Genomic DNA, 16111 nt, shown 5'->3' with positions numbered 1-16111 from the left:
CATACCGTTTTATTACACTTGGGCAATAGGTACAAAATTGGATTAGAAGCCAAAAAATAGCTGAAATCTGATAGGAACTCCCTCTGTGGGGATTAATAAAGTATGTTCATTAATTTATTCATTCGTCCTGAACACACAGCCAAGATAATTCATGTTGGTTTCAAACTTAGAAAACAAAGCTGCTGGCGTGCTCAGGCCATCAATATATTAGAATATTTGTGGCAATCAATGAAGATCTGAGAAAAACCTTCAAGATTTTAAGATAATCAACTGGTTGAAAATCTGACCCAAACAATTAAAGTAGCTACTTTCCCAATAATGGAGAAGTCTTGAAATTGTCATAACCCAAAATTGCTTTACTTCTAATTTAAGTAAGGCTGGTTGATATTTTGCCTCTCCAGTTTGTTCTATATGATTCATAAGCTCATGTGTTTTGATTTTGTTGGGTTATTACCAATATCTTCTGTGCTTTCTTTGTCAAAAGCCATTTGCAAACATACTTGTAGAGAAAAAGATATGTCTTCGATACTTCTGTTTTTTCTCGCTGCTTGTACTCTCCCCAATTTTTGCTCTCACGAGTAGCCGTTCGTTTAACAGCACCATCGCAGTTCCTTATAATTTTACTTCCTGCATTACAGATGAAAAATTCGACCATTTGTATTCATGCTGGAGAACAAGAATAATCATAACACAAGCCAAGCTCCCTCCCTCAGTCTCTGGCTGACGTACCTGTTATCCATGAATTCTCATTCAGCTGAGGGAGTTGCTGCCTCGCCTGGTTTCTCTGTGTAACCCTTTCTATGTCTCGCTCTGTTCATGCCAGCATTACCATCCTTCCTCACTTGGCCATCCGTCTATCCTGGGCTAATTTGCTCCCTTCATCCAGCATATTGGAACGGTCCTCCTCCTTGTTAAGAACCCTCCGGGAGCGTTCTCCAATTTATTCCTGATAAATAGAAGAACAATAAAGGATTTTGTCCATTGCCAAATAAATAAAACATATGTAATAAAAGGGTAATATATAAATGAACAATAAAAAAGGCTGCAGAGCAGCCAGTAAAACATTTAACGCAGACGAACGTACAGGCATAATGAAATGCATGCAATGTTATTTTACTTTGTATGTTTTTAAATGTTTCCTCTTTTTTTTTCTGTCTGTAACTGGATATCTGCCCTTTTTGTGTCCGCCTGCCAAAGACTTGAGCACAAGTCAAGTCTTTGGCACCCCTAAAGAGCATTCAAATTCTGCACTACGCTCCCTCCAGCAGCACAAGCGTTTGAGCCAAACTGCAGTGATTTACAGCAGCCCACAATCAAGACTCAATTTTACAGAGGCTGTTATTGCACTGTAAAATGGAGTGCAAGCTTTCAATCACTTACCTGGTGTTGTAAGATAAAGCTGGGTATGTAAATAAAGGACTGGAGTCAGTGCAGGAGGTAAATCTCCCAAGTGAAAGTGGCAGTGGTGTTGAGGGGCTGGACCTTCTGACAAGCACCGAGAGGCAATCGCACGCCCTCCACCTCTGCCCAAGCGGATTCTTATGGATGAGAAATAGATTCGTATTCATGTCTGGCGTTCCACGCGTCAAGACTCGAGCGCCGTTTCCACCGACAGTGACTGCAGATTTGCGCAAAACATGCTCATGCACACACATTGCCTTCTTCCAAGCTCTAGAAGCAAGCCCTGAGGAAGACTCACACATAAATAGAGGTGCCCTGCCACTACCCTCAGAGACACTCCGTCGCTGCTGTGCCAGAGAGCAGAGCTGAGCTCCACCTGCCTGGGTATTACCATTAATTCCAGTGCACAGTTCTGGCTAGATCCCCATCCAGCAAAGCCCTTAACTAAAGCAGGCTGGAGAGTGGTAAATCGGCAGTAGGGGGAATTCATGCACCGCTCTATTCTGTCTGCCACTATCCTATTCTCTCTGATGTAGCACGGACAAGAGAATTCATAGCCCTTAAAGTCCATTTATTCAGGAATCCTTGGAATGCTGGGGCTCTGCTTCTATTCAGGACGGTCATTTCTGCTAATAGCTGATCAACAAGACATCATTTCAGCCATTGCAAAGGAAGACACTTACTGTGATATGTTTTTTTTTATTTTTACTTTTATTTTTCTCTCTCGCCTTTTCCCTTTACCTTTGACTGGCACACAATAATAAAGATACAAAAAATGTTTAGAATGGGGGGGGAAAACATTCTAGAATTTATTTTGCACAATAAGATTAAGTTTACAGTATTATATATATATAAAAAAAAAATAACTTCTAGTTTATGTTGCAGACATGATGTGAAAATGTGAAAATAAAATTCTATGCAAATTCTGATCACTTAAAGTGTTCGAATCTCCAAAGAGGTTTGGAGCATCACCTCTTGTCCTAACCAAAGGTTCTGCATGTTAACTTTAAAAGGCTGCGCCCAAACAGGTTAAAAAGCCACTGTCATGTCCTGGCAACATGACTCATGAAATGCACCTTATTTATGATGTGCTTTTCTGATATAGTAGATACACTCTGTCTTTTGGCACTCATTGAACATTCTCTATCAGCCTTGTCTCATAATGCAATCCTTAATTCTGATTCTGTCTGTCCACATCTTTCTTTCTATTCCCTCTATTCTCATTCTCCTCCTCCTCTGCTGCTAACCTCAACAGCCAGGGAGCAAAGGTGCACACACTAACAGTCACCTTCCTCTTTAAAAATATCTCAATCCTGTGATTAGGATTTCTTTATATAAAGTCACTTGTGACACTCTGTTATTCAGAAGTGTCAGAATTTCTGGAGAAAACTGTTCAGTGCAGTATTACCTGGCTGTAGAGTGCTTTCCTTCTGCCAAACCCATCACTTCTGATGATGTGCTGCCTTTTAAACTCGTCTGGCTTACAGGTTCTATGTGCTGACTTTTCGAAATCGCAGCAGGACATTGTTATTTGCTATTATTGAAGATATCCTATGAAATAATTGTAAAATAGTGTCACTTTTTACTAAAGGATGAAAAAGATATAACTTCACAGAGTCTGCCACTCGGTGTTTTTTCGAAGCCGGTCCTTTCCTTTGAATTCTTTAGCTCTAAAACATGAAACGGCAGACCTTCTCTACAAAAGTGTAAGAGAGTGACAGAGTGTAATGTGGATCAGCAGGAGTCTGGCTCTTAGATTTCTCTTCAATGGAAACATCACCTTCTTCGTCTTAAAAGGCCAGAGATGTAGGAAGGCACAAGACCAGTGTTAACATTGCTTGGCTTGAGATAAAACAGGGCTTCAGATTGGTTGTGTTCTCTTGATTTTAGTTAAAGATGTCAGTGTCTTTGTTGTTTGGCAGCTAAATTTGTTGTTAAATGCCATATATTTCATCTCTTAAAGCCTGTTAGGAAAAAAAAAAAAAAAATCTTATGGTTTCTAAAAATAATTGAATATTGGACAAATACTTCCACATTCAGGCAGAATCAACTGAATCAGAAAATCATGATATAACCACTTAAAAGAAGAGAGAAAACATTGCTCTTGCAAAAAGCCTTCAGTGCTTGATAGGCACTTTACAGTTCACTTTGCCAATCGCTTAGCGAGCTACTATATTTTCTTACATAAATGTGTCACTTCAGACCCGCAGCCTAACAAGGCAAGTGTTCAGTAGAACCAGAAGGCTTTACACAGTATTATTAAAGGCAATCAAATTAGAGGTGAGTCATGAAAAAGGGTCCTAAAAGCAGGAAGGAGCTTTTAAATGGAGAAATTCTTAAACTTTATTTTACTTGTGTTACAACTTTTATTTCTAGTTCTAACACACTCTATTAGATCTAGAATCCAATAAAAAAAAAAAAAGCTAAAAAATAAAGACAGGCAAGTTGAAAACAAAGATCAAACAAAGGTAAATTTAAACACAGTCAACACACACATACACTGAGCATGTAAATCAAATTTATTTTAGGTCTTGACAGAAGAATGTAACGCTGTTTTTATTAAAAGTTGGAATCATTACGCATGGTTGCAAATTCTTTATTTCATTGTCAATGTTTCTAGCCGAATAAGAGTCAGTATTCTACATAACAAAGGCCTACAGTCATTCCACTGCTTAATCCATTTGGTTTAAAGTCACTTTGTGAACTACAAATAAACCACAGTTATGGAAGCCACCAAAAGGCTTCTGCCAAAAAGTGTGAGTGGAAAACTGACTAGTTTTTGGTTCTTTTTAGTCAGAAATGGAAGAGTTTATTTAAATTGGTTGAGGTTAGTTTTTAAGGTTGGTTCTTGAATGTTCAACAAGTGTTTTAGGAAGATGATTCCAGAAGCTTTATTAAACAGGTTTATCCATTTCACGAGGTGTTTTTTTTTTCCGTATGTTTGACTCACTGTCATTTTGGAATCAAATATAGGAGCGGTGCTGAAGAGAAGAATCAATATAAAGCTGAATTTGAAAATACTGTCAGGCACGGTGGTGGTGGCATTATGCCAGAGGTTCTGGTGCATTGCACAAAGTGGGAAATTGATGCAGGAGGAGGACTTTCTCCAAATTTGTTCATGTCATGTTGAACACTGCTGACTCTGTTTGAATAGATAAAGGAAGCAAACATAAAGACCCCGGAATGGTCCCACCAAACCTTGTTATCAACAGCCATGACAGAAAATATGAAAAAAGTTATCAGAAATTAGCCTCTGCACGATTAGATGTGATTTCACCAGCGGCTGTGGGACGGCCTTCCGAGGCTTTTCTTTAATGTGAATACTGCTTGCAATGGACTTGTCAAAAATGTACCATGAAGCCTGGCCTGACAAGAGAACTACAGTAGCGTACATGTCATGTCTTACCACATCAGGACATTGTCACCCTTTCCCTCCCACCTCAGACCTCGTTGATAGCCGCTGACAGCCACCATGTTTCCCCAAGCGTTGACACAGTGCATGCCGCGACACTTATCTCCACTCAGCTTTGTCCTGTCCCACTCCGCAGTGTCAAGGCCGGGTTCTGGGGCTTTCAGCGTCAGATATATGTGACTGACTGCTTTCAACGCGGGGAAAAGGCTAAGGGCAAAAAGGTGGGGAGTACAGGTGGAGAGAGAAAATAAGATAGCAGAGGAAGGAAGGAGGGCTCAGAGCCCTCCTGGCCGGTTTCACTTGCAGCAGCAACACTAAGAGGCTTGGCGTCGGCTTGAGTTATGCCTCCCACTGACACTTCAATCAGTCCACAGGCACCTTTGAAAGGTTGTGCCCCTTAGTCCTTTTCTAAAATTCATGCCCTGTGATGTATTTGTAGGTCTAACTGTCGCTGCTGTCCAAGCGGAGAACCTTTGATTTATTTATGCACTGGGCAATAGTAAGTAAATTTGTTCTTCTGTGGTGCAATAGTGTGCAGCCTATAAAATAAGTGCTGGGAGTGTATGGATGTATGTCTCAGTGTAATAGGTGCTGCATGATCACACTCATCTGTTGGGGAAATAAATAGCAGAAAACTGATTTGTGTAAGTATTACTTTTTGCACATCAGGTTTCTACATTTCCATCATTCACAGATTTTTTTGTTTGTTATTTTTTATAGTTTCCTCAGAACATGAATGTATTTGCTTTGTTTCACATTTTGAGTTAATCTTGCATGGACTTTTAATAGAGCAATAGGCATGTGCCAAGATTACTGAAGGTATGATAACTCTTAGCAAAAATGCTATGGTATAACGGTATCATGGTACAGTACAACACGATGTAAATGCTGTAATTTAAACAGGAAAGTAATTTTTCCTACTGCTGCTAAAGTAATACAATGCATTAATTATCAAAGCTATGATAATGTCATCTCCATTGTATCTGTGTTTGAAAACCTAGTTCTTGCAGCTTTTTATTTCACATTTTGCTAAATTCTCTTTATCAACAAAAAGGCCCAAACACTTGTTGCTAATTATATTTTTGGCCACTGTGCTCTATTTCAGGCAAAAGCAAACTAGCTTATTGCCTCCTTAAGTTCTGACTGTAGTTCTAACTTGATAGATGATTTTTTTAAGCGTCACTAACCTAATTTTTTCTAATGTACATTTGTACCTCTCATCCATACAAAAAAAAAAAACATTTTATATGTTTTTGTAGTGGGCAGTTGGTACAGTGGCGCAGTTGGTAGAGCTGTTGCCTTGCAGCAAGAAGGTCCTGGGTTCGATTCCCGGCCCGAGATCTTTCTGCATGGAGTTTGCATGTTCTCCCTGTCCATGGTGGGTTCTCTCCGGGTTCTCCGGCTTCCTCCCACAGTCCAAAGACATGACTGTTAGGTTGATTGGTCTCTCTAAATTTATAACAAATTTGTTATAAAAGTATTACTATTTTAAACCTGAGCTGTAGTAACATAAAGCCACATAATGTTAAAAGTTTAATCAGTAATACTTTTATAACAAATTTATATCTGATTTAGATTTTTTGGTTATATGTCAAGTTGTCATGATGAAGACATTTTGAATAATGTCAACTTTATATCAAAAGTGTCATGATTTACCGAATGACACTTTATGACAGCAGTCATAGGTATTCATGAAGACTTACTCGTGTTCGTGACAGGTGTTATGTCATGTTTATGACGGTGTCATGACAGTCTTATTCACACCCCGTCAAATAAAGTGTTACCTCCAGAGATTATTAGTTTTTAACAAAAATGATATATAGGCCTTGGCCCATTCTGACAATTGAAGTCTTTAAATATCCTCATGAATTTAATGACTAAGACAATTATTTTCTGTCAGTTTTTTTTATTGGAATCCCTCCTACACTGTAGATGCAGTTCTTTTTGAAAAATCTACACTAGTCTTCCTGGAGCCTAAGACTTTTTTCCTTTTTTTTTGCTGACTTGTATTTGCAAATTAATTAGTCAAGCTACCTGCACAGCAAGCAACCATGTCTACAGAAGTGCCATGGCATTTGAATTTTGCCAACTGTAGCTTAAAAATGCATTGCTTTAGCAATCTTTACAGTAAGCCAGGGAAAACTGCAGTAGATGTCTTTGAGCCAGCTGCTCAGCAGTGCACATCAGGTAAGAGTTGGGGAAAGAGCTGTGTTCTTCAGTGCTCCAAGCATTTAAAAAATAAATAAATAAAAGCTGTGGTAAGTCTGGAAGTTGTTTTTTTTTAAATATAATCTCATAAAAACATTTTTAAATAACTGGAAAAGGACGTAAAATGTTTGTAGTTTTAGAGCCACAACTTTTTAAAACCCAGGCGTACCATGATACCGCTAACCAGCCAATGTATACGTACATCACTCTGTGCATTAATTAATTTATCTCTCCTTTTTTTCCAGCCAAAGCTTGGTGGTGAATATTGATGCTAATAATAATATGCGTTAATGTAATGATGTGCTTACCTTAAGTCAGGATGCTTTCTGCAGCTAAGTCACCTTGTTCAGCAGATTGGGCCATCCAGAAAAACACCATTATAATTGATCAAAATGAAATAATACCTTTTTCTGCACAGCAGATGTGACTGGGCTCCCCCCCCCAAAAAAATAAATAAAATTAAAAAAAGTGTTATCTTATTTTCTCTGCAAAGCAGCAACTTTGGTGAGATCATGTATACTCTTATATATTCCTCTGACAGCAAAATCAAATATTTGGATCATATCTGTGGTACTTCCCATTTCAGATCAACTTAGTAAATAGATTAGAATAAGGGGAAACGTCTCCAAATGGAGATCCAATGTGAATCAACAAAAGAGGTGACTGATAACATTGACACGACTAATCTCTCTCTTTTTTATTTTTTTTTCTTATCTCTGCTCCCTGTTCCTTCTACCTCTCTGCCATTCTCTTTGTATCTGTGGGCCTTTTGTTTGATTAGCTTGTGGAGAATATCGTCCTGCTGCTCCCTCGTTCCTCCTCACCTCCTCTCTCAGTTCTTTCTCCCCTCTCTGACTGTAGTTTTAATGCTTTTTCTCACCTCATGGATCCCCTCCTCCTACTCTTCATCACTCTCCTCCTCCTCCTCCACCTGTCTCAGATCAGTGTGTCCAGAGAAGTGTCAGCTATAAATCACATTTCACCGTGTAGCCTTCTCAGATACCAGCAAGATAAAGGTAGCCATAAATAAGTCCACATCATATAGAAGTTACTGCTTTGCTTTTAAACCTAACAGAGCCACAAATAACCCAGGGGATAGTAAAATAAGGAAGGGAGAAAACAAGATTTAGCCCCACAATGGGGGCTAAAGGAAAAATTGCGTCCCTCCATAAAGCATTTCTGCAGTTGTCTGAAATTAGCAGAGAAAACGGGGGGTTGTATAATCATCAGGAGTGCTTGAAGATTGATTCAGGCTGTTCTGAACAAGATAGCTGAGGATTTTGGTTCTCTGTAACCAGAGCAACCGGAACACAATGCCATTCGTTTTAAATCTGAATCATTCCTTCTTTATTTTTATGCTTTTCTCTTTTACTGTTCTCCTTTTTTTCAATCTCCTTCTTTTCTTGCTGTCTTTTTTATTCTGCTCTCCTTCTGTCTTCATCACTCTGCCCTCCTACCCCTTCTCATTCTCACCACTGCAAAGAAGGAGAGGGTGTTGGACAGAGATGGAGGGAAGGCAGGGGAGAAACAGGGGGAGAGACTGTGAGTGAAAGTGATACAAAGTGGGAGGGGAAGACGGGTGGAGGCCAGAAGCTACACAGAAACATTGGGGGTAGAAGGAGTGAAAATGAGAGTTTCTTGTCTTGTCTCCCAGCTCCAGTTAGCCGGTCAGTAATTCAAGTCTATTCCTTAGACAGAGGCTTTTTTTTCTCCTGCTCCTCCCCTACCCTTGAATGTGCTGCTTCTTTCTGGCTTGACTGTCACCTCAGTTTTGTATCAAAACCTCCGCTTTGGAAGCAAAACAAACAACTGTTACCAAAAAAACGAAGCAGAAAATGTAGCTCGCCGTCATGTCCAGACAGGAACTATGCAAACAATTTGCCGTTACGTCTTGGTACTGTGTAAAAAAAAAAAAAAAAAAGAGGAGGTGCAAGATAGCTGTGTGTAATTAGCTTGAGTGTTTTCCCCATATCACTGTCAGGCCACATTAGCCTTCTCCATGCTTAGGAGATTTGTCAGAGTACCTATCTCTTTATTCCCCCTAACGGTTTTCTGCATATTTATTTAAAGTAGTGGCTCTGCTCCTGCAAGGTAGCCGAATACAAACTAATAGTTTGCCACATCTGTAGTGCTTTGCAAAAGTATTAATATAACTTAAAATTTTTCTCATTTTTGAATTTTATGACCACAAACATTTGGAGGAGTGTGACTTGCAATTGTATTCAGACTCTGGAGCAAAACCATCAACAGCAAATTAGATTTTTCAGTCTATTTGGTCATGTTTCAACTATTTTTGCACATTGAGAGATAAATTTAGTCAATTCTATTTGCAAAATACCCTGAGTTCAGTCGGATAGAATGGACATTGTTTATAACGATATATTTTCTGGTCTTGCTATTTGATTTAGGTCTGGTCTTTGAGCAACCTTTTCTTCAACATGAATACACTTAGATCTAATGTACTCCATTGTAACTGCGGTACTATGTTCTGGGTCCTTGTGCTGCTTGAAGACGAATCTCTACCACTGTCTCAAATCTTCTCCAGCTTTCGAAAGGGTGTCTTCGTGGAACATTCTGCGTCTGACTCAATTGATCTTCAACTCTATTCGGCTTCCCTGCGCATGCTAAGCAAAGGCGTTTCCACGGCATGATGCTAGGTCCGCCATGTTTTATCATCTTTTCAGGGTAGTCTGGCGTCACCTGCTCCAGAAATAGCATTCTCAACACTTTTGCAAAGCACTACATATGCATGTGTATGGATGTATAGCGACAGAGTTCAACTCATGTGAGCCTAATCTGTTTTTAGAGCAGAAACAGTAGAGAAATATTGCACCAATTCCCATTAGCAGGCCAGCAGGCTGCACTGTTTGATTCCAGCTGGTATCTGGGAGGGGGTTGTCAGTTTGTTTGTTTGTGCCCACCATGTGCTGTATCTGAGTCTGAGCTGACCCTTTGACCGCGGCGGGTGGATGACTATGTGAATATGTTAATGATGGCCGCTCTTGCAGACATACGAGACACCGGCGCCAAGCCTGTGATGGTCTACATCCACGGAGGGTCCTACATGGAGGGGACTGGCAACATGATTGATGGGAGCGTCCTGGCCAGCTATGGAAACGTCATCGTTATCACTCTCAACTATCGGGTCGGCGTCCTCGGTAAGCATACTTCCTTCTGTTTTTCTCTGTCTTACCTTGTCCTTCAAGGGCATTTTTCTGGGGCATCTTTATAGGGCATCTGGGTGAAATGAGCGCTGCTGATTGCCTCACACACTCTAAATGAGGCCTAATGAAAAACACAAGCGCAACTGTAAAATATGGACTGTCCTTGATGCTTCGTGTTGATGTGGCGCTTGTATGCAGTCTGGTTGTGGATCAAATTGCTGTAATTGAGACAACAACCAGTGTGGGCTTGTTGCTGTGGCTGGGATTTGGAATAAATTCGGAAATTATTGTAATGAGACTGAGAAATGATGAGACGGGTGTGATGCAGGGGAGACAGAGGAGAGGAAAAGGGTTTGTTAGCGGTAAGAGAGGATCTTCCTGAGTTGCAGTTGGTTGCAGACAAACTCACACCGATGAATCCCCTTTCAGACACTTGGGTGTGTGTGTGTGTGTCTGCGTGGTCTGAGGAGGGCAGAGAGAAAAAAAAGAGAGAAAGAGACAGTGAAAGAGAGTGACTGAGAGCTCCATGGAAACAGCTAAAGCAGCACAAAATGGAGTTTGTTAGTGCACAGCCCAAGCTTTGTACCTTTTCCATCTATCTCTGGGACAGAATTGATCTCCATCCACATATATTTTTCACATTTAAAGTGGTTATAGACAAACCGTTTGAATTGTAAATCAAGTCTCCCTGCTGTTTGCTTGTTGAAGTATTGCTTCAGATTTTACCTAATTTGTTGCTGGCTGTTCATATAAAGTGTGTCGGTTGTCACCACGTTCTCTTTAAATAGATGGGAAGTCTTGTAAGAACACCAAAGCGCCTATTTGTTTGTATATTTTTTCTGTACTGTCACATTTTCTGGGGGTTTCCCAGTTACTCAGACTTCACAGTAAATATCAAGTTATTCATCACCATGCTAAAAGAAATAGCGTGAAATTATTGAAGTAATGTTTTGATGAAACATTATAATCAGATATTATTTACTTCAAACAGATAGCTCTCATAGTATCTTCACTGATTAGAAATTATTTCGGGAAACTTTTACAGTCTTAAAAGAAATTCCGTCTCCATTTCTTTCTTTTTTTGTGTGAATTGTGCAAAAATCGTTATGTCAACATCATCACAGATGAATTGGGCGAATATCCACAGGGAAGCAATGACGTTAAACAGCTGATGGAGATAAGAGGCGGTCCACCCTCAAGAATATTCCTGTGAAATAATTACTTTGAAAAGAAGAAGTCCTTAATTAAAAAAATAATAATAAAAGTGACCTCCTTGAAAGTATAAATGCCATTAGTGGCCTTGGAAAGCTACACAGGCTTAACTTGTTTGTTCGTGTAAATTGTACTAAAAAGCATAAACTACACCTAACCAAGACTCCTGTATAATGTTTGCTGTACCATAAAGTGAAATTTAACAGAGTGCATAAAATAAGTAGATTTAACACAATCAGTGACATTAAAAGTTGCAATATGAAGGGTCAGTTTTTGCTATTGAGCTTTTGAATTAAGGTCATGGGTAAGGAGCAGCACTATATAACAAATGTATCACAGAATTTAATGTTGCTCTGCTCATTTTTCTATAGAAATCCCACAAAACTAAACCAGATGTCATCCTATCGCTTCACCTCATTACACTTTGCAAAGCAACACAATATACTGCATACCCTACAAATCTCCAAATCACAGGATATCAGCTGAACCACTGTGAATTAATTATGAACTATAAGCAACTTAAGACCTTAAATAACTTTGCGATCCTTAACTACTTTGAACTCAGCAACCTTTATGGTGGCCAAGCTCTTGATCTAAGCGTTCCTACACAATCTTGAAGAGTCTGGAATATTCTGGATTTTTTTTTTCTTTCAGTTTCTGAGTCTGTTACAAGATGGAAGAGTGATAAGTATTCTTGTGTGTTGCTTATTATAATGTTTAAAAGACAAATGTGAATTCAAAAATAAGATTTTTATACATGTACAGTTGTATGTCACACATTTTATAGTTTATATACTTTTTAAAAGCATTGTAAAAGAACAATCACAACTCCTTTAACCTTTTTCATAAGCTTGTCTGATTTAACAAGTAAGTAATCACTTCATTTATAGTTTGATTTGGTACAAGTATAATTCTGCAAAAAAAACAACAAAACAAAACTGGAATCATTATCATTTTAAATATTTGCAATCAAAATCACAGTTGCTGACTTCTGTAAGAGAAAACAGACAATGTTAATAATATATACCTTTTGTCTTAGGGTCTTGCACTATTGTTCAAAATACTCATGCTTTGTTTTTTAGTCATAATATACATGGAAATAAGTGATAGGCTCGTCTATTTTTGGCAAAAGACAATTACAATTGCAACAATCATTTCTGTAAAGGGCCAGCAGTCTCTGAACCGACACATAAACCGTTCCTCTGAAGCAATTTATTTTCTGAAAACAAGCTGAGATATGGGATACCTCTACTTGTTCTGTTCAAAGAGCAGACTGCCTCAGCCTTCAGCACAGAGGGCTGTACATGTGAGTAGCAGGAGGGTGACGGAGGAGTGCTGCTTTATCCTTCAGGACATTGAGATGATTGCTGTGGGTGAATCACAGAAGCACGGCTACATTCATCCTGAGACTCTCTTTTTGATGGAGATGAGAGCGCTACGGCCTATCGATTTTGTCATCAGGACTTCTCGCCTTGAATACGCTGTGTTTTCCTCTGTCATTTTTGTGGAGTATCCTTTTGAGCGTTGTAATCAGCCTTCAGGGTGGGAAGGTAGTCAGGCTGAGCATGCTGCCTCCTGCTCCTGCCACTGCTTTAAAGCTGAGCACATAAGCCTAATACAGATTCATGACCATATTTCTTTCATGGCACTTCAATTATGAGTCAGATATTTCCTCTCCCGCCGCCACGTTTCACCAAATGTCATTCTACAAGCCTGCGCACCCTGCCGACAAACACCACATACAAATTCTAGCAGCACGCCCGCACAAGCACATGCCCGCTACGTCTCACATCATCTAACACACTGCAGACACAGTCAGTGAGACGAAACGAGAACAAGCCATGCGCGGACACACACACTACGCACACTGTTTGCGCCCACAGAGGTGCACAAGAACAGACGCGTTCGCAGGCACAAATACAGTTTACAAAGCAGCTCTTGTGGCAAGCTCCCCAACCGCCATTCTGACCAATGAGCGAAGACGAAGCGATGCATGTAGTTGAGTGATAATGTCCACTGCTGTAGCATGGTCAGATAATCTCCCCACGGTAAAGCATTAAAGCTTTATTACAGGCACGCTCATATAAACCAAATAAAACCGAGGCCAGAGAGAAATAAGACCATGATGGGCCAATTAACACTAAGCTGTGTGAAGATATTTAGTCATGAAAACTGCAACAGCATGAGAAACAGGGATTTCATCTTTTAGGCTTTGTGTGTATAAGGTGTGCCTGCAGTTTTAGAAATAATCTACATCAAACAGAATTAGGTAAGCTTGATGAAGTGTTTGTTTTGGACGCAAAATATCAGGTCATCTTACATCTAGATTAATGTAATTCCTTAAGCTTTACTTCATTTTATTACATTGCCAGTGGATTCTACACAGAGGAAGTGAGTTAACCAAGAAAACGGACTAAATCCGTGAATAGATAAATATCACAGTGTGACAATGTATTTAATTAGGCGTCTTCAAGGGAAAAGGAAACAGCAGAGCAGAGAAGATGATGGGTTTTAGTCAAAGCATCTCAAACCAGACTTTCTGACATTATTACAGCTCTCACACCATCGCCTTGCAATCTGGTTGTCTTATCAATAATGCAGCAAACACCTTTGAAATCCACATAACATACTGAATATTTAACACAACTCGCAGAAACAATAGATCTAAAGCGATCCGATAGACCCTCCCTTACAAGCTTGTTAAAGAGTTATAAAGTGGAGACTAAAAAAAAATAAATAAATACTTTTTATCAGCAAAAGCAAACACTGGTAAACATAATTATTGCATGTATTTTGGTCTCTTGCGGGTGTTTCAGATTGCCTTCACTATTTTTTTTTGGTGTCATTTAGTCAGTATATCTGGGGAGCCTCTGACTCACATGGAGCAAAATTATAGATTTTTTTTTTTTTTTTTTCTCTGTTATAAGTGTAGATTAAGGCTTTGTTGGGTGCTTTGCTATGGATTCAACTGCAGACTTATCACACACGCACAGAGTTCTGTTTTTTGTTTCTTTCCGGGCACAAGGAAGGTGGTCACGTTTGTTAGGCAGTTAGGTGGTGCTAAACACAAGGCCTCCTATTTGAGGCATTCAAAGGCTTAATACAAGGGAACAGGGAACAACAACCCTGAACACATATTCTCATTGTACAATGACCCAATCAAAACTCAGATGTAATTAAAATTATTGATCTTCATACAGTCTGGCTGAACTCTTGCTTGTTTGTGCTAAAATGATTTTAAAAATGGTCTCAAGATATACAAATCCGAGTCGGTTGTAATCTCAAAGACTTGAGGAGGAAAGATGGTTGTTCAAATAATTAAAATAGAGGTGGCTACATACAAATGCAACTCTATATGCTCTAGCATTTGAGCTACCATTCAGTTTTTGTATTTGGAGGGCTTTTTGGCTCAGGTGCTGCAAATTTAAATAACTATTGCTCAGTGTGTTGTGCAGCGTTGCTTTAGATTAAAGTGTACTGTAAATCCAATTTGGGAGGAGATTTAAAATGAGCCGTAAGGCATCAGCAGCGGGAAAACAAACATATTTGGAAAGAAAGTTAATTTTAGGTGAAATCCTTAGGAAAGCCGAATATCACGGTAAGGCATGCAGACACTTTTCAGGGAATCCGATCTGTTGAATCTCCATGTTCCAATTAAAGAGGAGACTTGGAAGTTTCTATTGGAGCTCCATCAGCCCCTCCTTCCTGCAGCTCTTCGCCCATGTGCTGCTGTAATGGTAATTATTGCTTCAAAGGGTGGACGGGAATTTTCCTGCAGCCCCGTCTGAAAACTCTCATATTTCAACCTGTTAAGATGAATAAGAATTCATTTCAGATCTTATCTTTAATTAGTTATTGACCCATCGCAGAATAATCATCACCGGATGAATTATCGAGTGTAGAGTTTTACACCATTCAGAGTGTCCTCTTACTATACTTGTCGAACTGCGCTTAGGTCAGGGCCCCGAGGTGGAGGGTTTGTTTACCAAAGACAAACAGTGTTTGGATTTCTGCTCATTGATCTGTGTGTGTATATATGTGTGGATATGAGACCGTGTTTCTGTGTGTGTGCGTATGAGAGAAAGAGAAGGAAAGGGGAAAAAAAAGAGGAGGCATTGCGAGTATGTGTGTGTCTGGTCACATGCACTGGGTGCATGTGTGCATGAGCCTCATTGCAGCTCTCTTCTAATGATGTGTAATGAGTCCCAGTCAGGGGGGAGTATCTTGTATCACTGCTCTTTACAAATATAATTACTCACTGGCTCTCCAGAGCATGTCAATTTTTCAGTCCATTGGGGGGAAAGGGGGAAAAATTTGGAGGTGGGGTGTGTGTGTGTGGGTGGGTGTGTGGAAGTATGTGGGAGGTTGGAGGTGTTGGCGCTTAATTACTAGATTCCAAATGCATTAGAAATGAACAAAAGCTGTCTGACTTGCCAAAAGCCAAGGTGAGACTCTTCAATGCAGCCAAGTGCCGTAAATAGGAGAACGGTCAAGTACAGGGCATGCTTGTAGAGTACATCCACCTCTAACGGGGATTATTTTATGACCTTTGATGTTTATCTGTCATGTCTCGCTGATCGCAGCCTTTTTATGGACAAGCCGTCCACTGTGCGGACTGTCACCTCAGTCCACTCAAAGTTATGCAACCCCTCCGAAGAAGAACTTTCCAGAACAAATGTAAATAACCTGCTGTATGGAAGAGCGGTGCAGGTGG

At 39.7% G+C, this 16111-nt stretch overlaps 1 protein-coding gene across 1 annotated transcript in view; it reads left to right on the top strand.

The window, feature by feature from the left end:
- nlgn3a (neuroligin 3a) overlaps nucleotides 1-16111 on the top strand; it is a 186031-nt gene that overhangs the window by 66519 nt on the left and 103401 nt on the right. The window contains exon 6 of the mRNA XM_044127108.1: nucleotides 10030-10179. Within this exon, the coding sequence (XP_043983043.1) occupies nucleotides 10030-10179 (150 nt within the window). The remainder of the gene's footprint in view (nucleotides 1-10029; nucleotides 10180-16111) is intronic.

Source organism: Gambusia affinis, linkage group LG09 (assembly GCF_019740435.1).
Source record: "Gambusia affinis linkage group LG09, SWU_Gaff_1.0, whole genome shotgun sequence".
In the NCBI taxonomy this organism is placed as follows: domain Eukaryota; kingdom Metazoa; phylum Chordata; class Actinopteri; order Cyprinodontiformes; family Poeciliidae; genus Gambusia; species Gambusia affinis.
Note: the sequence above shows the minus strand (reverse complement) of the source record. Positions and strands in the feature narration are given on the sequence as shown.